General features: G+C 38.9%; 3 protein-coding genes across 5 annotated transcripts in view; 1 reads left to right on the top strand and 2 right to left on the bottom strand.

Annotated features, from left to right (window-relative positions):
• Positions 1–1,388: 1,388 nt before the first annotated feature.
• On the bottom strand, positions 1,389–4,732 carry LOC121365636 (toll-like receptor 10). The gene is made up of 2 exons (XM_041490029.1): positions 4,600–4,732; positions 1,389–2,744 (listed from the first exon to the last, which is right to left on the bottom strand). Exon 2 carries the CDS (start codon positions 2,652–2,654, stop codon positions 1,389–1,391), a length of 1,266 nt encoding a protein of 421 aa, XP_041345963.1. The 5' UTR covers positions 2,655–2,744; positions 4,600–4,732.
• A 5,311-nt stretch (positions 4,733–10,043) lies between these two features.
• On the bottom strand, positions 10,044–15,085 carry LOC121365708 (toll-like receptor 6). The gene is made up of 2 exons (XM_041490150.1): positions 15,063–15,085; positions 10,044–10,823 (listed from the first exon to the last, which is right to left on the bottom strand). Exon 2 carries the CDS (start codon positions 10,758–10,760, stop codon positions 10,044–10,046), a length of 717 nt encoding a protein of 238 aa, XP_041346084.1. The 5' UTR covers positions 10,761–10,823; positions 15,063–15,085.
• Position 15,086: 1 nt separating this feature from the next.
• Positions 15,087–22,694, top strand: part of FAM114A1 (family with sequence similarity 114 member A1) — a 32,729-nt gene continuing 25,121 nt past the window's right edge. The window contains exons 1-3 of one of the 3 annotated variants that reach the window (XM_041458967.1): positions 15,087–15,653; positions 18,118–18,479; positions 19,262–19,349. In XM_041458967.1, coding sequence (XP_041314901.1) covers positions 18,126–18,479; positions 19,262–19,349 — 442 coding nt within the window. In that variant the 5' untranslated portion in view covers positions 15,087–15,653; positions 18,118–18,125. Of the gene's footprint in view, positions 15,654–18,116; positions 18,480–19,261; positions 19,350–22,694 lie in introns of those variants that run through there. The other 2 variants (XM_041458975.1, XM_041458983.1) reach the window with 2 other exon arrangements.

Below are 22,694 nucleotides of genomic sequence, written 5' to 3' on the forward strand. Positions count from 1 at the left end.
GTGGAAATAATTGAGCGACAATTAAGATTTAGTAGGGATTTTTAGCTCTTTCCAAAACTCAGGAGCCAGGCACCTGGTATCCTACTGCGATCATATCCAGTTAACCTGAACTGGTGGGTGGGTGCCAGCAGTGTCATCTCCGGACACCAGGAAGCTCTTCCACAGCTTCAATTTCACTGTTTCATCTAGCTACCACACCTGGTCTGAGCTTGGTGAGCCACCACAGCGAGTGTTAAGGATCACATCCTCTTACCAGTTTGATCACCTCATGTGCTGCCCACAGTTGTGATCTCAGGACTTCACATTTCCATTAAGCTGTAAGTACAATGACACAACTCTACATCACCTTTGAAATGACACATGGAATTTAATAACAGATAAAGAATTAGATGCTTATTAGACTCTTGAATCCAAGTACAGCAAATTACTATTTGTCTCCTACTAACAAACACCATTCGTTTAATCAGTAAGATTTTAGCAGAGTATTTCCTAGGGAAAATGACTCTTTTTTCACCTGTATGATGACCCTCAGCACCTGCTCATTAAATGAGCAAGGTAACAGAGTTCAGTGGAAGCCTGGAGATAAAAGAGGTTTACCTCCAAACATCAAGTTTCTAAGTACTAGGAAAGAGAAAAAGCATGCAACCCCGTACAGCTTCATAGAATCACAGCAGAAAGCAGCAATTTTACAATACTATAAAAAATAATAACTACAGGTATTAACTATGCATTTGAAGACAGTGAATAGCAAATTCTATGAACCCATGACTTGGCAGGTATCTATCTCTAGGCAATTGGTAATGTTTAATACAGCAAAGGAAAAACATCAAACAAGAATTAATGGATTCAACTTTTCAGCACATACCCATGAAAGTCTCTCTGTGATGAAGGGAAAGATTTGCAGGAAGGGTAAAAGGATGTGGATACTGTAGTCTTAACACTTACTGTACCAACATACTGGATGGGATTCAACCAAGAGTTTTCTTCTTTGTGTTATTTAATTAAAACCAAGAAAGAAGATCCTTATAATCTTAACCTCACAGCATTCACATCAGAACAAAGATTAAATGTATGCCTTGGCAGCCTGATTACACCAAACAAACCACTATTCTTGTTAATTTCAAATAAGGCTTTCAATGGGAAAAGTGAAAGATACACAAAATCTAAAAATTATTTCAATTATTATGAAAATTTCTCTTTCATTCTCTGTGATGGTGATGGGCAACTACAGATGACTTCTGACTACCTGGATGGTTTGAATAAGCAATAGCAATTTCTATATGTGCCACATTTTGCAACAAACTGGGAATGTTGTAAGAAAACAGAAAAAAATATTAACAGAGTTTAATGCAAAAAAGTCAAGTCAGTTATTCACATACTTATATTACTCATAGGTGTAACATAACTCTCCTACTCATTTGCTTCACTGGATATTGGCAGGTTAATGTTAATGGCTGCCCTGAGGTTAGCCCAGAACAGGGCACAATAAGTAATTTCAGATCCATGAGAGTGCCACAATTCTGGAACAACTCATCTGTCAGGGCATTGTGAGAAAAATTTAAATACTGAAATGAGCTTGTTCTATTGGGACAAAGCATGTGTGGCATATATGCATCAGCTATTGTCAAATTGGCAATATTCATCTCTGAAAACTGTCTGTATAGAATCTCCTGGTTGAAATAATAAACCTTATTACGAACATGCTCCAAAGTTAATGCTTTCATGGTGCCATCCAAAGAGATTAATTGTTCCACAGAGCTTAATAGGGGTAGAAATGCATATTCAGTTGGCTCCTCCAGTGGTCCCCTAAAAGTCAAATTTCTCACAGTCAAATGTTCCACAGGTGAATACCAAATAAGAAGAAAAATTTGCAGGATTATAGCCCATTGTAAGTCCACCGCATCAAGTGTGAGAGTTGTTGTCTTGATTTTCTTCAGAAGCATTAAAGATGGAGAGGGGAAGTCTTTATAACTCAAGGTATATCTTAAGTTAACTATTTTTAAGTTTTCTGAAGTGCTCATTCCATCGTACAGGAGAGAAAAAATGAAGTTTTGGTTTGCTGCAAAAGCGATGTGGAGGTTCCTTGTAGTCAAGACTGTCAGACTCCGAGGCTCATACAGTGAAAAGTTTCCCAAGTTCAGGAAGACAGTGTGCAGCTGCAAGTGTTTGATATACCTGAAGTCTGACATTCTTATCATCGTAGCACTTAATCCAAGGTACTCCAAATGAAACATGTTCCCAAATTCCTGACAGATGGGCAGGGCAGTAAACTTATTGAAAGAAAGATCTAAATGTCTAAGATATGCAAGTGTTAGACAGAAAACTTTTGAAATGTTATTATGAGATAAATCCAAGTATTCTAAATTTTCATTAAAAATGAAGACACTAAAGTCAAGCACCGTAATTAGATTATGAGAAAGATTTAGTACTTGAAGGTCCGAAAGATGAATAAATTCTGAGGTACTAAGTCCAGAGATCCTATTATGTGATAAATCTAATACTTGAGTACAGACTGGAATGTTTTTTGGAACATTAGCTAGCAAACTGTTTGAATAATTTGCAATAAATTCATCTTCTACAGTTGGCTGAATGTTATTCCATAGTGTGAATGTAAAGGCACAAGTAAAGACATAGATATTTGTGAGGAATCTCATTATGCTATCCAGCTTTATCTAGGTTTTTTACAGAAACACAGAAGCATGTCTTTGTTTTCTGTTCAATATGTCCCACTGATGAGTCCAGCTCTATGAAAAAAAAAAAAAAACCATGAAATTGAATTAAGCTGTTGAATGGTGGAAGCTGCTTTTTTATTGTGAAAATAAACTTCAATATAAAATCTATGTAATAAAAAAATATTTTTACATACTCCTGTTTTCAGTTCTTATCAATCATCCTCACTCCAGTTCTTTAACTCTAATTATTGACTCAGTCAAATATAAATTAATTCTCTTATAATGGGGGGAATGCCACTGGTATGTTAAAAACACACAGATGTTAAAAAATACAAATTTCTCAGCAATCATGAAAAAATACAAAACTGGTACAAACCAACATCAATGCATTTATGAATAAAGGAGAACAAACATCAAAATAAAGGAGAACATCCATCTGCTGTTTCTATACTTCCCAAGTTCACACAAATTTGGGAACAAAACTCCAATAAAACCACCCTCACAGGAACTGGTGCAAAAACAACCTCTTCACTCAAAGGATATTCTTCTTCACACCCCATAGACCCTGGACATTGCCATGCACCCTCTCAGGGTCAGATTATCAGCTTTCTCCTTGCTATAGCACAAAGACATAAGAGTCCATTTTTCCAAGAAGCCAAGAATTCTGAAGAATTACACTGTCCATTGTATTCGGTTTGTATGGCAAGGTTTTGGTAGCAGGGGGACTACAGGTCTGGTTTCTGTGAGAAGCTGCCAAAGGCTTCCTCTGTGTTCCATAGAGGCAGTAGCAGCTGGGTTCAAGGCCAAGCTCATCCACAACTTTAGTGGTGCCTCTGGGATAACATGGTGAAGAAGTGGGGAAAAGCCCTGGGAACAGCAACTGCATGGAGCATAAACAACTCATAAACAGTTTCAGGAGACAAACATCCCCAGTTTTATTTTCTGTTCTGATTTTTCTCTGTTAAAAAGATCTAAAACTCCAGAGTTTTAAAATTCTGTCCCTGTGTAATCTTTTGTTAAATAGAAACCAAAAACCCTTTTATTTCAGTTCTAGGTTATAATGTGTGCTAGACCCTAATAATTTGACTAACTGATATAAAAACTCAACCCTTCCCATCCAAGTTTTCTATCAGGCTCAATCCATTTCTTTCTTAATTAACATCACCAAAAGCATTAAAAGAATAAATCACTAAAGTATTTCTACCTCAATTGAATCCAATAGAGAGGCCAAATTACACCTTCAGAAAGTTGTGCTAGGGTATCTGAGGACACAAAAGAAATGAAGCTGGGATGGTTGGTCAAAGTACAGTATCAACTGCACACCAAAACAAGACCAGGAAATCTGACCCAGCTCCTTCAAAGTGCAGTCGGCTCTGCTCTTCAGAGTCCAGGCTGATAATCTAACTCTTGAATCAAACAAACTTTGATCTAGAACTATCTGGAGGAACTTCCTCCTGGGCAAAAGGAATGTCAGTAATAAAGCAAGAAATGTTCTGAAGGGAGAAAAAGCCAGAAATATATTCTCTGTCCATCTCCCAGCACCAGATGAGTTTTAATTTACTGTACATGCTATGCTAAATACTGCAACAAGGGACAAGCCACACTCTATAGCCCTGAAGAGTGCTACAGTCAAAGAGCAAAGCAAATATATCTAGAAAAGCAATAGTTAGGATCAAGGGTTACCCCTCTAATCCTGTTCTAGAATGGTATTAAATTAGAGTTGGTTGAGAATTAAAACTGCCATACCAAATTATTTTTCTCCCTTTCTTCTTTGCTGAAATTCACATGAGTGTTTCCATTGAAACTTCAAAATGCAAAAGTGTCTTCCAACATCAAAGAAACACCAGCACCTGAGATTTGATGAAGTCCAAGATATACATATATCAAAGAGAAAATTATTATAAATAATGAAGCAAATATAACCCACCTTTTGTGCATGGAATTCATCTTCAAGTTGAAGAACCAGCAAAAGTCCTCTGCATACTTGATCAGCATCCTCAAAATAGAATTTCAGACATATGTAATCTTCAGGATGGGGAATATCACATGAGATGCTGATTCCTCAATAATTACCTACCTTGGGAAGCCAAAAAACCAGGTCTTTTTTAAACAAGATATACAATTCTAAGAATTAATGATACCTCCTTACAATGCAGGTATTAAGAGCACAATGAAAGGAAACTTTTAACAGTTCAGACTAAAAATACATTTACTCCTGTAATATTTACATAACTAGCTGGTTTAAGAGGAAATAAACCTAACTGTAGTATAGAATATTTCCCTTGGCAAGACTGTTCAAGTTCAAGTCTGCTTCTGATGTTACACAGAGGTTCTAGAAATCCGTCAACTGCATCTCCTCTTTGCACACACAGAAAAGAGGAAGCAGAACCCTCACTGCCAACTTTTGTTCATATCAAGATCTCTTGCAGAGCTCTACCCTTCCAAAATTTTTTGCTCATCAAGGAGAGCAATTAATGTAGTCCACTACATTAATTGTGGACTACAATGATGGATGACATAAGCTTATATCTCAAAAGCTAGTAACAGGGGCAAACTGGCACAGTTAAAAACCTTTACAGGCCAATCATCTTTACACTAGAATGGTTATCAAGGATACCTCACATTGTGGCTTACTCCAAAAAATTACAAAAATTAACAGAGAATATTCCCTATGACAAGACAGCTGTAATGAAGCCGCGAAGAATATGGCACAATATAGGGCAATCTGGGGCTGAAGGATGTCACCATTGAGCCAGAAATGACACAAATTCACTTGAAGGCTGGTTTGCAGAAGAAGCGCATTTAATATGAAAAATCCTCTCTTTTATAGACAGATTTGACACATTCTACTTGATTGGCTAGCTAGCAAAAACATCTTTCTCACAAACAGTCTTTGAGAACAGAAAAACAGAGTAGAAAAACACCACCTGCAGGTTGTTTATACTAACAAGTTATCATCGTTTCTATGACTCCCTAAAAAGTCTCACAAGTCCACTGTGAAAAACTAAACCCATTTTCTCGCCCTCTGACCAGGCTGTTGCATCCACAGAAGGACTCCAAGAAAGCATCCATTCGGTTAATATTGTGAACAGGAACATGAGCCTGGGAGACAATCAACATCTGTGACCCAAGATAAGACCAGGGATGATGAATGTTTCTCAGTAAAGCAGCAAGAGTGTTTGCCAGCTGATACCATCTAGACTCCAAGTCAAAAGAGATGCTTCTATTGGTAGGCATTAATCAATCCATGATACTGAATAGAGTAAGGCACTTGTTGACTAAACAATGATACCACAATTAGCCAAAACAGTGGCAGCTTTGCTTTGAATATAATTCCTAGAAAAAAATTTGCTGCATGGTTAAAATCAAAAACACCATCAGCTTTCATCAGAACTGACTGCAGTGCACACACAACTATTAAAACCACCTTTTAGTTGTAGTATGTTTAAATTTTTTACCACCTTTCTTTATGAAGCTTTAAAACACATTCAAATAAACAGTATGCCCTAAAGAAAAATTTGCAGATAGTTAAAATAAAACTGATACTCCTGAATACCTCTGTAAAACCATTAGGAACCTTGCATAATTTAATTTTACTAACCACTTCAGCAAAGTTTTGTTTGGGGCTGGTTTCAGTTTACTGATTCAGTCATTTTTCATGACAGGCAAAAACTAAAAGCAATGTATTTCTGTTCATGCATCTCAAAATGTACCAGCTACATACCATCCTTTCCATAGTCAGCTCACACATGTTCATGCAGATACCTTGTTCCATTTCTGAATTTTACATTGCTGGGGTTTTTTGCAGTTTGTTCTATTCAGAGTTCACAAAAAGACACTTCACATTTCTGTCATCAGTATTTACCCAGAGAGGAACCACAACTACCCCTGGCCAGGTATGAAAAGCTATTCAGAACCAGCACCATGCCAAAAGTGTGAAGAATCTCTCTGACAAGAACTGCAGAAGGGAACTTAACGTGTGCAAGACATGGGGTTAAAGCAGTCACAGCAGATTAACTCATCAAAGCACTCATGAAAAGTTAATACAATAATTAAAGGTCTGCAACGTTGGTGTTTGGTCACATGAAGGACTTTAACTGTAATTGTCATTGTCACCTGTATGTCAAGTAGGTGAAAAATGGCTAAATGCCACCACAAGTCAAAGTGAGCAGACACTATCACATTTATGCTCAAGCTAATTTTGCTTTGGTATAAATAGACACAAGGATCAAAGCTGTGGAAATCAAACTGGTAATGCAGAGCCACCTTGCAGAACACACAATTTTCTCACTTACTGATTATAAATACTGTTTTCTCTTGACAAAACAGTGACTACAAATGAGCATTATAGTTAATCTCACCAAGTATTTCCAAAAGAAAAAACAGACTAACCAAAGCCTTGCATAAAAACATGGGTTTCACAGAGGTTTTGAACCCTCCTCTCAGCAGAATCTCCCAGAGTTCCATTATTTTCCCTTTAGTGCCTTTCCTTCCTCTAACTCTTCGCAGCTAAAGTTCAATGAAGGTGTTTTGTAGCATTCCTCAATCTAAAGAAGAGCTGAGCTCTCAGCAGGCAACTCACATTGTGTCAAGTCTGCCTGTCTGTCAGTTTCCTTTATACTATACACTACTTAAATAGACATAAAAACATTTCCATTTTTACACTTGAATTTCATTCTGCACACTTTTTTTTATGTTCGGAGGGTGTTTAACTCCCATGTTATCAGTTTTGTATGTTGATATTTTTATGTATGTAAAAATAGCATTCCTGCTAGTCACCAAGATGACTAATCAAATGCCAGGAATCTGCTCTGATACAGTATCTGGTATCAGAACACATTTACACACTCCCTTTTCCTGATAACTAGAGTGCAGCAGCAGTTAGTGCAGTACCAAATGCAGGCACACATCACCAGGCTGCAGAAAAAAGGTTAGTCCCTTTCCAAACTGTGCAGATAAACTGGCTCATGTGTTGGGAGACTACACATGGCCCCATGAACACGGAAAAATTTCTTCACGGATTAAAGCTGGTTTTATAGAAAGGGTTGAGAGTATGACAGAGACTGAGATAATTGTTTGAAATATTCTAATAACACTGGAGAAACTCATTCTCTCTTGTGGAATCAGAGAAATTAGCTCTAATAATTCATTGCAAGTTCAGCTGTTTAATCAATTTTTTGATACATATAGAAAAAGAAAAGATAATAGTATGTGGGCTTCTGGTTCCAAAGTACAAGTTTTAATTGATGCCCATGCTCATTAAAAGCCACCCTTTCCAATTTATTCATTCAAGGATTTTGGAATCCAGAAACTTGTAATACCAGAGAGTTGTAATTATATACTTCTGCTTATGGTAACATCAGCTACATTCCCAGAGGTCACATAGTTCCAAGTTCTTTCCAAACTGACAAACAAATCTTGCTTGCCTTGTTGAAACCTTCCACTCCTTAATTTCTGGTAATGGCTATGGCTCCCACATGAGTAACGGGAAGGTTTCTCGGAAACTCTCTGACTTTCAGAGTGTTTCCCTGTCTTCCAGCCAACAGAAGCCAGATAAGTTCTTAAGGTTACATACAATGGGATGTTAATTGTATCGCAGAAGTTTCAAGAATTACTGGCCTAAAACTCTGAGGTTTTGAAGAAAATTTTCAAGTAAGGTACCACATAATCCAGCTGTCCCTGGTTGTGAGAAAGGGATAGGCAAAACAAACTAATCATCTTCAGTTTCACACTGAAGCAGTAGTGGGAGGGGAAGAAGGAAGCACAGAAAACATTTATTTCCACAGTCCTGAATGAAATGTCTGCAATTTGCAGGTGTGTTATATTAATTTTGAGGCTAAGTGGGATGAGAGAGCTAAAGGTGTTAAATTTGACCTTTTTTCGACAGGTCATAAACAGTCACAGTTCAAGGCTTCAGGTCAAGAAATCTCAGCTTGCTTAGACCTCAGGCAAAAAGAAGCATCAAAATTAAAACCTTTTGTTAGTAATGGAAGACAGAAATAAGATAAAAAGTAAATATTCTATACTACATGAGGATTTCATCACAACATCCCTTTTCTCTCATTTACATGTTGAAAAACATTTTTGAAGGGAAATTTCCTGCTTGATGGAGGAAAGTCTGGTATTTCAAAAAATCTTCCTTTGTTCATCTAAGTCTGGTATTTCAAAAAATCTTCCTTTGTTGGGGCAAAGAGGAAGCTTGCTGTCATCATCTTCAGCAGTTGTGAATGTTTGTCTGAGCCCAGGCAGGCTTTCTTCAAGCTAAAACAGTGTAAGTACAGACAGAGGGGCCTGCTATGTATCTGTAAGTAAACATAGTTTGTTTTTCTAACTCAGTGAATAAACCATTAAATTACCTACTGTCTCAAGACCTGGGAAATTCTTTCAGGCTCTGACTGGTTATTGACTTTCTGACAAGTCATAGCCATGCTACAAGAGATACTGTTTCAGCAGAAAAGGACAGATTCTTTTAATAATAAGCATAAAGTAAGATATATGGCAAAGAAGACAAAAGGTGGAGGGAATAATGCATGATTTAGAGATGTCAGGAGTTTCTCAAAACATAGACAATATGATGAAGGCAGCTCTGTTACTGCAGATGCAGTAACAGAGCATCCCACCCCCTCAGGTCAGGGTGGTAAAAATGGATCAAAATGGTACCAGGACTTTATGAGTATCAGAGCTCTGTCAGTTCACTGCTTCTCCCTTGCTGTAATGCCACGCTAAAAAGTGAAGTACCTTTTTTTTCTTTAAAAAAAAACCCCAAAACTTATCTTCCTAGCTCAAACATTGTTTTTGGCAAGTTCCAAGTTCACAAACTTCTGTGTCTGGATCCTCTCCTTTTATCCACCAGACCTAAGCAAAAACTATTTGGCCATCATTTTGAGCTCTGGACTTCAGGCACCTTCTCAGGATCATTAATTTTCTTTCACAAGAACCAATTTTAGCAAAAGATCTCCTTTGACAAAGCTCTATCAATTTTGTGATTAAAGCAGCTCTGCAAACTATCCAGCAGCTGAAGCACTCTTCCACATGACTGTACTAACTGCTCCAGATTTTAGTCTGCTGAGAAAAACTCACTACAATATTTCAAGTCGTATTTCAAAATCCACATTCAAATTCATTTGCAATTTGCAATCCCAAGAGATTTGCAATAAGATTAATTGAATTTTGACTACAGGCAGCAACACAGACTAGTTGGAAACAAGATCGTGTAACAAAAAGTTAAACACATTTACAATCAATGGAAATAATATTTATTATTTCACTGAGAAAAAACAGATGAAACTCTATTAGAAAGATTCTTAAACTGTTTCCTCATACAAGTTTTCATCAGCTTTTGGCAGGTTAATGTTAATGGCTGCCCTGAGGTTAGCCCAGAACAGGGATTAATGTCTCCAGCTGAAGTAGGTTATCACATTTTTGAAAAAGAAAATCTGTTAAATCATTCTTTAAAAAATTTAGGTATCTAAAGGGACTCTTATATGAAGGACAAAGCATATGAATCATTTCTGAATCAGCTATTGTCATGTCTTCAATATTCATGTCAGCAAATATTTTGTACAGGTCATCCTGTGTGAAGTACATGTCCGTGATTATCATCTTCTTCATTGTCAATGCTTTCATAGAAGTACCTGAGTAGTCAAAGTCATAACTTTCAACGTCTGACAGTTGTGTTACATTGTATGTATTGAAGTATTCAACGGATGAGTGCCATACAGTCTGAAAAATCTCCATTAGATCATTCCACTCCACTGACACATTTGCCAATGTCAGATTTTGTAACCTGGATCCTTGTCTGAAATTAGATAACAAAGCTATCAACTTTTTTGCATCGTTACGTTTGATTTCTGACAATGACAGGCTTTCTGTAGTATTTTGTATCACAACCCAACTGGGCTGATGACTCTTTGTATACTGGAGTGGCAGACTCGTGTTTTTTTGATTAGAATCATCTTCTGGAAAATTGTTGGAAACAGATGTAAAGAGTTCATCTTCTACAGACAGGCTGACATGATCCCCCAAAGTTAATGCAAACAGACACTTGTACAGAAAAACGTGTCTGAGAAAGCTGGTATTTAGTGTCATACTGTTTTTTCTTTCCTTGCAGGTGCTCAATACTTTTCTTAACTGTCCATCTTTGTTCCAATCCTGTAGAAATTAAAGAAACACAAGCAAAACCACATTGCATTATTAAGTAGCTGTGCAGGAACCATCAGTCAGAGTGATTTTTTTAAGGTTCCCGTTTCTCATTTCTCCGTCTGATTCAAAAAGCAATGATTTTCTACAATCATTCAGGAGATACCTTCTTTAGTAGCAGACCACTGAAATTTTTACTTGGCAAAAACTGTGTATTTAACAAATAATGAGTCAGTTTTTTACAAAACATGTCTTATTTCATAGGTGTCTAAAATTTGTTGCTTACTTACAGAATTACTGCTGTGATACAGTGCATTATGAAGGCTTCCTAAACTGTGTAATACACTGATTATAAAATACAATAATTGGTGTCAACACATCATCCTCTCCTCAGATTCTCTCTTAAGTGATGTGAACTGGGCTCAGAGACATTATTTTAAAATGGACTTTTGACAGTAACACTTGGACTGAAACATAGGATGGAGGTTCAAGAGCCTGAATCAAAAGCTGAATGTCTTTAGATAGCTGAGACTGGATCATCAGTGCCTCTTTTAACTAGGGAAATGGGGGTGAGGGTAGAATGATCTATATTTATGCCTTGGGAAAGCACACAGAAGGGTTCACTTCTTGTCTGAGCTTAAGCATTTCCTGAATTTAGACTCTGAAAGTGGGGTGGTCACACCTGGTTTGACAAGTGTACAAAGAGAACACCAGACACACACTGGGAATATTTGTAGGCTACACAAAAATATACATATAGATGTAGAAGCTCTGTACACAAAATCTAGCCCTGGTCTAAGGACACTGACCTCAAACATCTCTGTTGTGAAAGAGAGGTTTATTTAAACAGACTTTAAAGGGAAAAAATCGTAACTGTGTCTTTGCTTTGGTCTTCCCTATTAGAGGTCACTTTTTCTTTCTGAATGTAGGAGTTTAGGATAGCCAGCCTCCCTTTGTTTAAGTTAGCCATTGAGAATACTGTCTTAAATCTCCTTTTAGGTATTGCATAAATCCATTAGACCACCCATCTAAAAGAGGAACTGGTGAGAACTTGGTTAACAATTTTACATGTGTAAATCTTATTTAAAGTTGTTTTCCATATTTCTAATATCTTTTTATTTCCTCTTCTTTCCCCTTCCCTCCCATTAATTTTAAATCATAATGTTGCCTGAGGTTTCCCGTGGTACTTTTTAATGACTGCACTGGCCTTCAACTTTCCCTTGATATTGAAGGGGTTAAATTGTGAGTTTAATATTTCTAATGACTCTACAATGAGACAGTAGCTATCACCTAACAGACTGATTTATAACTTCAAGGACTACATTCATGGCACCATTAACCATTCCATTAAAAAAAAAAAAAAAAAGCCTGCTGAGTTATTTTGTAACGAGTGCATGAAACTAAGCTTGGAAGTCATCTAGAAATAGTGGGGTAATACGGCAAAACTCTTCCAGCCTTTTTCCAAATTCTCATTTGGAAAAAGTATATGCATCACAGCCCTCAAAAGGCTTTTGGGCATATTCAGTGCTGTTCTTCTGATTGTTTGGGCAACTCTACTAATGTGTTTATAATTAACCAAAATATGTAGCTTCAAGAGAAATCTGAAAAAAATCTACCTTTAAATCATTATTCCTTCTTTGGATAAAATTTCAGTAATATCCATGGACTAGATAAAAAAAAAAGATAGGATTCTTCTACATCTGTTTTATTTTCTTTCTCTTTCATATATCCTAACATTCAGTCAAATTATTTATGAGTACCTACAAAATTTCTTTAGAATATCATATGAAGCAACACAAATAAAAACTTTTATAACATATAACCTGTGATTTGGAGGCTAATACTGTAAAAATTATCCTTCATAGTCATATCACTTTTAATTCAGAAGTATCCTCATGTCTTCAGACTTGATAAAAAAAGCTTAATCAAGAAAAGAAATCCAGGAGAGTAGGCAAGCCAAGAGCATAGCAAGAAAGTGTCCTGTTGTTTAAAGAGCAGGGGGAGAGATAAAAAATGAGGTTTTAAGAGTTTTTCCAATATAAAACTGATATAAACTGACTAAACTTCCATATAAGAAATATACAGAACACATTTAGCTAAGACAGTTCTGCAATAAGACATGCACTTCACACGTTACCAACATAGCAAAAAACTAATGTTACAAACATTCCTTTCACAAGGATGAAACACATGATCAGGTTAGATCCAGTTCCTGAACTGTAGAAAACTGTAGAAAAACTACTGCCATCACTCTGCCCCCCCTTAACCATGGGTATAGTGCTAATAAAAAGAGACTGCTACTTGGACAATTTTTTTGGACAAATATTCCGAACACAAGCAACTTCACCATCGTTGCTTACCCATACACTTGAAAGAACATCATACACTTGCCATGGAAAACAAGGCTCATTTTCAAATAAGATACAGAATATAAAACAATTACAGCTAACTAGTAACAGCACAAAGTCAACAAAATTAAAACTTTTCTCACCAGAAATCCCTGCTGTCCAAAAAAGCAGTAAATGTTCTCAGGGAGACAAAAACAAACTTCCTGTAACTCTATCCTACTGAGTAACAATACTTAGGAACACCCAAATTTTTATATACATGTTTGTGCCATCTACTGACAGCTTGTGAAATGGCATTTGCTTTTCTCCAGATGTATTTTTCACATACAACATTACTGTAATATCCCTACTATCCTATTATTATTGAACTTTGTGGTTTTATGCTTTGCAATATATTAAACAGGAGAAAAATGAATCTTTTTACCAACTTTCTACCTTCATTATAAGTACCTCTTTCGAATAAGAAATTCAAATGCCTTTCTATCTGAACTTCATACTGATCTAAGTCTCTATGCATTATTGTAATTTTTTGTCCATTTTGCTATACCAATTTAGTTGTCAGACTCTTATCAAGGTTGGTTTATAAAAGTACCATTTGTCTTAGTTTAATTTCCATTTAATGGGAATGGAATAATAATCCCTCTCCTGCTCCAGCAGTGTTGTCATTGGGTTAAACAGCGAACATGGAAACATTGAGTGGAGTTTGGTTTGGTTTTTTTTTTAATTAAAACAGAGCAGTGACTTTGGTACTGAATGCCCAAACACAGGCTTATTGTCCTGGCAAAGATATAAACCAGCCTCTCTTTATTTCTGTATAACGTTGGTTAGAAATTCCACCATCGTTGAGATCTAAATACAGAACTGCCACACTATAACCTACCTTTCTGGGTTAGCATATCATAACACATTCATGATTTAATATTTCAATGATTCAGGAAGCAGAGGAAATAGTCTTAAATTCAAAAAAGTAGTTTAGGAACTTACAAAATGTATGCATCCTTATATCCAAACAGACAGACATCCACATTCATACACATATAATGTTAATTTTACCCTTAGGTGGTAACTTTGTGTTACAACAGTGATTAACTATGTCATTAATAACATCTTGCAGTTCTATGACATGCATGGTTATCTAAAGCATCTGCAAAACTGACAGTGGAAGATCCACATTACAGTCAAAAATATCTGCCATAGGTTAATCTCCAGCTACCATGATTCCTCCTGAGATACTGCTCTTACACTTCCACAAGCTCCACTGAGAAGCAGAGGGAAATCCCTAGGGCCACTCTAGATTTCATTTTCAATAAATATATCTAACATTAATAAATTACCCAGCATTCCCTGACACTTAAATTCTCACTGAAAGACCTTCAAAAGAAACTTATTACGTAGGGCTACAAACATCTGGTCTGCTACCAACTGCCTTAATGAGAAACTTCAGAGACTTATGCCTGGTAAAGTCACGTAGCATGATCGGTATTTGTAAAACACGCTTCTGAGAACTTTTGTGACCTCTTGGAGTAGCTCTCCTCAGTGGCTCACAATGTGCTGGTTTGTCTCCTGTGTCAAAACTTCTCTCGTTGAGAGACTAATGAGAGAAACGAGGCTGCGTTGCCTCTTAGCACTGTAAAGGGCATGCTTCGCCTTAAAATGAGGTGGCAAAAAGAGGAACGGGTATGAGGAATTTACACAGAAACAGGAACCACAGGCTGGTGGGAACAGCCTGAAACCCCTTTGCTCAACCAAGTGTTTCACCAACTGACTGGAAATGTGTGCAGGCACCGCCGGCTCCTGCCAGGGGCATTTCCTGTAAGCACAGCCATAACGGAGGTGCCAAGCGCTATCTGAAAAGCTGCATCTCCCTTCAATTCCCCAATCCCACGGGTCTGTAAGTGCTCACTTTGAGGAACGAACCGGCTTCCCAGCGAAGTAGTCACAGCACCAAGCTTGTCCAAGAAACGTTTGGACACAACGCTCTCAGGACGTGGTGTGATTCTTGGGGTGTTCTGCACAGGGCCAGGAGTTGGACTCGTTGATCCAGACAGGTCCCTTCCAACTCAGCATATTCTATGATTCTATCAAATTCACGCCTTTTCCGCCTCAGCGCGGACGCGGGGGTGCCGCCGGCCCTGAGGGAAGCGCTGCTGCAGCCGCGCCCGACGCTCCGGGCCGGCGCTTCCAGCAGAGTCCCGCCGGGCCCCGCCGCGTCCCCCGCGCCCCGCGCCGACGGCACTGAGGGGCGGGCATGGCGGCCGGGGCAACTCCCCGCGCTGGGTCACAGAAGCCTGGAGCCCGGGGACAGCTCGGCCCCCTTTACAACAAACGGCCGCCTCACACAGCCGGAAGGGGAGAGAGGGACAAAAGCCAGCACTCCCTCCTCCCCGGGGCCGGCCCGGGCTGCCTGGCCCGCTCTGCCTCCTCCCCCCGCTGCTGCCGACGTGGCGGGGCGGGGAAGGAGCCGGGGGCGCGCCGGTCGGGGCACTGCTGAGCGGTAAGGAGCGCGGCGATTTCTGCATTTTCTGCCGCTTTTGACACTGGCTGCGCCACACAGCTCTGTCCCAGAGGGGAATTTCGAAAAGGGAAAAAAAGAGAAGGAGAAGCGGGAAGTTGTGGCCGCTGCGGGCTTGCGGGAGCGGCGCCCCGGCTGCTCCTGCCCCGCCTGGGGCAGGGGGCAGAGGGCAGCGGGACAGGGGGAGCTGCCGCCGGCGGGCGCCAGGGGAGGTTCGCCTGCGCTCGCCGTGCCCGCAGCGGAGGAGAAGCAACAGTGGGCGTTGAGCGAGAGGGGAGCAAGGTGCTATCGCCAAAAATGTTATTCCTCCCTCCCACTCGGGGACGGTGATTCGTGCCCCAAAGGGCCCGGCGGCAGCCGAACTGTGCTTTCTAGGGGAGATGAAACTCCTCAGACAGGCTCGGCAGGTGCCGCCACCGGCGGCCCCCTCAGCGGGGCCGGTCTGTGCGGGCCGGGCACTCCCCCGCCACCGGGCCGGGCTGGCCTTAGCATCTCCCTCACGAGCTCCCCGTAGAGTAATTCCCTTTGGGCGGAGCTGTCCGAGTTGATTTGGATCAGGACAGTCTCGCGGATGAGAGGTTGAATGACGCTGACCCCGGGTGCAGCACGGCTCGTGTGTTCTGGCAGGCGCGGTAATTTGCTGTTTTGTGCCGTGCTCCTGGAAGGAAAGTTCAGCACACAACCGCAGGGACCGTGGCCCGAGTGGTACCCAAAGATGACCCAGTACTGCAAAATTCCACGTGCACGTCTGTGTGATCCTTTAAAAAATGTTGGGCTTACTCAGAGCTAATGCCCATTCAAAATTATGAAGTGTGTGTGTAAAGGTTTTACAGGTTTTAATAGAGGATCCTCATATGTCATGATGGAATTTGATTTACAAATACAAAAATTTTCCTTAGGTGATGCTGCCCATCACACAGTGAGTACTGTTACAATAGCAATACTTCCCTACAATAAAGCATTTCATAATATTTGCTGTATTTTTAATGGAAAACTGTCAAAGGCAAAGATTCTGACTTCAGAATTCATGTTTTCTGAAGATAATTAAGGTACAGTATAAGCTGAAGTAATACAAGTGGTAGCAATTGCTTACTTTTTTACTTATGTTTCTTGTTCACTGATCCAAAGCCCTACTCTTGGAACTATTTAAACAAGTGGTCTACATTCACATTAGATAAACAGCTTACTAAAGCTAGATGTATACAGTTCTATAGACTTTAATAAAATATATTAATTTAAATACATGCTTCTCAGGCAGATTTCTCCTACATCCTAGTCATGTTTTGCCTTTTGCCTTTTTTTTCCCCCTGTTCTTAAGTCTCTCATACAACCTCCATTCTTCCTGACAGATGCAAACCTTTGAGCCATGTTTAATTAATATGAGAGTCAATGAAAAGGCAGCATCTACAGAGAGGACTTTTATGCCATGCAAGTCTTTTATGCCATGCAATTCAACATTTCACAAGCTCTCTGTCAAGGATTGTCTTCTGAGTGCCAAGTAAACTGTTGTTACCAGCAAATAAGTGTTAATAATCACAGACCAGCAGCCCTTTTGGACTCTGGCAGTGCCACTCCTTAATCAGCTGCAGAGCTTACTCTGTGGCTTTGTCTTTGCCCATCAGCATCCTCAGCCTGATGACTGCGCAATGGTAGAAAATACCTCCAAAATTACATTGGAAGATAAGGAATAAATAAGAGAAAACTGGTTCATAACTTACAAAAAAAAAAAAAAATCAGTAACTACCTCATAGAAGCTTACCTTGGCTTCAAAATTGAAGTTAATCAGACAGCTGGAATTTTAAGAGATGATGAGAAGTGTTACATTCCCCAGAGGGCAAGACTTTGTGACAAGTGATACGCAAACAGTGTGAGCAATGACTCTATGCTGTGGCTGTGTCTGTGAAATGGCTCTAGGGCCCATGGCCTGTCATGTTCACAGATTATGTCCCTTCTCAAGCACATGAATGTCACCACAGTTTTAGGTACAGAGTTATCCTCCCCTCTGTCAGTCAGCAGCCTGCAGGAACCTGTGTGTGTGGCAGCGATGAAAGGCAGAGCAGGAGCTGCTTGCTATTGCATTATTTTGTTTTGCAATGGTCTTTCATACGCACCTGATAGTGAATATAGAAATTAACCATGTGGCGACTCTTACCTTTGACTTCTCCAGACAAATTAATATCCTTTCACTCTCACTAAACCATATTTTGGAAAACAGTTATGCTGTCCTTTGTATTTGAGTGGGATCCTGCAGAGTGAGTGGAATATTTACAGTATTATCCCTACACCAGTGCCAGCGTGATGCATGTGCCACAGGGCTCCATGCCTGAGGAGGTCTTACATCAAGGTTGTATTGTTTTTCAGTAGTAGCATACGGTAAACACTGTGTATTTTATAATAAACACTCAAATGTTTATGGCATCTAAAAGACTTTACTTTTTATATTCAGAACTGAAAATGTCTGAAGACATATCTGATGGCACCCCATCTGAAGAAAAACCTGAAGTAATGGAGATGCCCAAAAATGAGGTATTGCCTCATGAATCAGTACCACACCTCATAGAAAATGAGATCTTGGGTGAGTCTTCACAAGATCAACATGGACAGGTCACTCAGAATGTTAGTAATGGAAAGGAGGGAGACATAGTCATTGATGAAAGCCCTTTGACTGAAAAACTCGTTGAAAGCCTGCCTTCCAACCTGCCTTCCAGTGAAGAGACAACTGAAGACATGCCCACCGAGTGCATTGAAACTGTAAGCCTTGATGCAGAACCTGAATTGGAAGAAACACCGCATGAGCAAAGCAATCCAGTAAGCAATACTTTCTTTTCTGTGAAAGCCCTCCTCTCCTTGCATTGTGAGGACAGAATTTTGCATAATGTACGTCCTGTTTTTCACAAAAACCTAGGAAGTTATGTGGAAAACCTACATAGGGATAAATTAAATTGCAACACCAAGCTTTTGAAAACTAGTAATAGTTTAATTTCACTTTCCAGCATGATTTTAATTTCGTCTTTCAAGTCTGGTTGCAATGAAACTTGCATTGTGTAGAGGTGATATGTTACTGGACACATTCTTGAGACAACAGTTGCTTAACATGATTTAAATATGGAATATGGATGATGGCTTAACACTACCCATTAGTGTAAAAGGTATGCAGCACCTCCTCTGGCTGTGTTTTTATTGAATTCAGTTGTTAGGAGTTCCCTGTGCACATCTACTGAATTACACATGTGAGGAGACTTCAGAAGAGAAGCCTCCAACTCTGGCTCCTGCCTCCAACCCAGGAAGGAGACAGGTTCCTACCTCTCCCTCATATTAGCCCTAATAAACTTGTATGGCTTTATAGGATTGGTACCTGAAGAAATATTAGGGCATCTGTAAAGACATCTCTGGAGTTTAAAGCTCTTCCAGGAACAGATGATGTGAACTATGCTTCTGCTTTTTTTGTGCATAGAAGTTTGAACTCCACATAATACCCAATCTGTCATCATCTATTAAATGCCAGACTTTGTTGCCTGGCAGGTTCTTTGTGTTTCCTCCTGCCTCTTGAGAACAAGATTTTTAGTGGAGTAACATTTTTGTTCTTATAGGCTGCAGACTCCTCATCTAAAGCAAGTAGATGGGGAGCTTGGGGTACCTGGGGAAAGTCTCTCCTGTCATCAGCTTCTGCCACAGTGGGTAAGTGTTCAGCTGGTAAAATGTGTGGAAATAATTAATAATTTTCATGTGTCATTAGACAGATCAGTGTTGCATCTTAAGGATTCATAGACAATTTTGCCTTGATAAGCTTGGTAAGCATGATTTTTTAAAGAGGAAGATGGACCTTCCTAATTATTCAAATGATGGATAAGGTACTAGGCTTATTTGTAAAGTTAATGAATTACTTGATTGTGACTTCTTCATAGAAAGGATCCATAATCCAGTACAGTTTCTATCAGCCAAAGGCTTATGGTTTCTCAAGTCAAAGCAACCCAGATTCATGCTCACGCATGTTAATGGTTTGTATGCCAGGTTTCACTCCTACCTACACATGAATTCACTTCTAGTAAATCATTCTAGCTTTTCTTGCCACCCAGTGAAACTGTCACACTGTCACACTAGATTTCAGACAGTAGAACTGTCTGAAAAAAAATAAAGCCATTGGGAATGTATTAAAACATGGGCCCTGTACTCCCTCTCCCTATACTCTCATTTCCAATAGAAGGTCAGTACAAAATGTCCTTGTGAAGACTTTAGGTAAAACTTAACTATTGCTCTTTGAAAGCTCACTGACAAAAAGCGAAGCATAGAAATATGTGGTTACCAGTGGGAAATAATTTCTCACAAACCAGAAATGTTTTGTAACAAAACAATCTGTTAGCTAGTCAGTTCGCATAAAGGATCCACTGAACACTTTCAAAAGATGAACCTAGGAATTAAAATTAATTGCTAGTTACTAAAAATGAGTTCAATAGAGATACTGTTTTTATGATCCCATACAAGGCTAAATAATTCTCCTCCTTAGCTCCTCTTTTTCATGGGCAGTAAATGGTTTCTCTCTGTTTCTCAGAGGAGGGAAGTTTCCTTGTCTTTTTTTCTTTTTTCATCAACATCCACAATCAGAAGTACATAACTACATTTTCTTTCAGACAACAATTAACATTTCTAGTTACATTCAGAATGGGTTTCTAGGGTGTGTGGAACAAGTTTGTTGTGTAGGCAGTCTGACTTGATAAGGTCGTGTGATGTCTGTTTTGAATAGGCATGTGGTCACCATGAATAGATATTTTTAGGATTATTGTCTAAAAATGAGCACAGCTGGAAGTCAAGTTGCCTTGGAAAAAGAGCATCCACATGCAGAAAAGGAAAAGGAAAATTTTAGAATAATTTTAATTCAACATCAGAATGATTGCACTATTTCATGCTGAAGACCCATCTGCTATTTAGGTTCTGGCAGTGACCGAGAACTAGGAAAGCACCTAAAACCAGATGTATATAAAGCAGCAGTTCCCCCTGTTTTCCTATTTCCTGGAATCTGCAGCATAGACAGACTTCCTGACCCTGGGATCAGGGTAGGTTGAGTTTCCATGTTACTGTCTAATAATTTTGAGTCTTACTTTGTGAATTTATTTAACAAAATAGACTTTGAATTAAGCAGAAATCAAATTTATGTTCTTCCATGTTTTATGAACCCAAGGTAACTTGGAAGACCAAATAGCTAGTCTTAGATTTGTTACAGGAAATCAATGCACCAGGTAATATTTTATATTCCTGATACAGAGGTCTTCTTTCCTAGTTGTTTATTGTGAAAATTCATGCTTGATCCTCTGAAATACTTACTGTCTCTCACTGTCATGGACAGGATATGGTTCTGTATAGACCACATATTTCCTTCAGTATGATAGTTCCCTAGTGATATATATGGAAAAAAATAAATCCATTGGGAATTTCTATAAGCTTTATTATTATTATATATTTATTATTCTCCTTAAAGTTACTCCATTTAATATCTGATCAGTTCAACCAACACTTCATCTCCCACATCAGAAAATAGTTTTGCTATGGACCAGTCCATTGTAAAGTTGCTATTCCTTCAGTGTAGCAAATGCTGTAAGTAAAACTGCCTTCTTGGAGTTAAGACTTAGCAGCAACACATTCAGTCTGTGATTTTTCTGTTGTTCTGTTGTCATATTGTACAACACAACTTCTTGTCTGGTGAAATATGACCAATATTTACTATTCCCTATGTTTTTCTTCAAAATTGTACTTTTTAAAAATAGCACAAACAGTTTGAGATGTAGTAAATAACATCTTAAAAGCTTAAACAAATACATTCTGCTTTTAACAAAGAGTATCATGGACCAGCCAGGGTTGGACAGTACCTTGAAAAGTCATCTAGTCAGGGGTTTTGTGGAAAAGGCTTTATTTATCTAGATTATATTATCTGGCATGTTGTCCAGTCACATGTTGAAAACCTTCAGCAATGGAGACTCTACCATATCCCAGGGTAGGTTTTTCCAGTGAGTAATTCTTCTTACTGTAATTATTTTTCTTGCATTCTTACCTATTTAAGACTGAGTTAAAATGTTGTTCTGATGATCTCGGTTTCATTATCCTTCAGACACTGATAGAGAATTCGCAAACACATAAGTATTTTTAATGCATGGCTATAATTTATTTAGGACTGCTGATTTTAGTTCCCAATAATAACTCAGTTTCCATATAATTTGTATCTCATCCTCTTTAAGTAACTCTGCACATACAGCCTGGAATTGTTTTGGTGGTAGTTTTTTATTCCAAAGAAAATATCTGTTGTCTTTGAACTGATTTTGACATTATTTAAATTGAGGTCCCCATGACAAGACAGATGTGATACTCCTCTACAGAACAGAATCTGTAATGCCTTTGGAGTTTCAGTCACTGCCTGAACCATGTTTGGGGTCTTGACACTAGATGTCACACTAAGCAAGCTATTAAATCAGCTTCATCAATGAGGTGAAGAGATTTTTTTTCTCAAAAGGTGCAAGAAAGTTGGTTTCTCCTTGTGGAACCACAATGGAGCAGAACCACTGAAATAGTTGCTGAAATGATGAGATGGGAGAAGGCTCATTGTGATATGGAGGAACAACTTGTACTAATTATCACCTTTTTAGTGTCTTTCAATTGTGTTTTTTAGTAAATCAGCCATTACACAATGCAGTCTTTTGGCAGTGTTGATAAAACTATCCTGCTTGAGAGGGTGACTGTTGCAGCTAAATGAATCAATTAATGGGTAGAAGCAACTGAAATGTGTACTCTCTCACCTGTCTTTTCCTTGCATGTTTCTTCCTTCTCCCTGTACCAGCATTCATGTTCCTCTGAGTTCCCTCTAATCCAGTTTAGGAAGCTAAACTGATGTAAGAATAAGGAGAGAAAAATCCATTTTCTGCCTCTTGAGTTCCTTGAACAGACTCTTTGAGACCAGTTTTGGGGCAAGCAGAAGGGACAAGCGTGGAACACGTGGAGGAGTAGAACCTCCCATGACTGCACCAAGAAGCCATTAGG

This window comes from Pyrgilauda ruficollis, unplaced genomic scaffold (genome assembly GCF_017590135.1).
Source record: "Pyrgilauda ruficollis isolate IOZ18807 unplaced genomic scaffold, ASM1759013v1 scaffold1, whole genome shotgun sequence".
Classification (NCBI taxonomy): domain Eukaryota; kingdom Metazoa; phylum Chordata; class Aves; order Passeriformes; family Passeridae; genus Pyrgilauda; species Pyrgilauda ruficollis.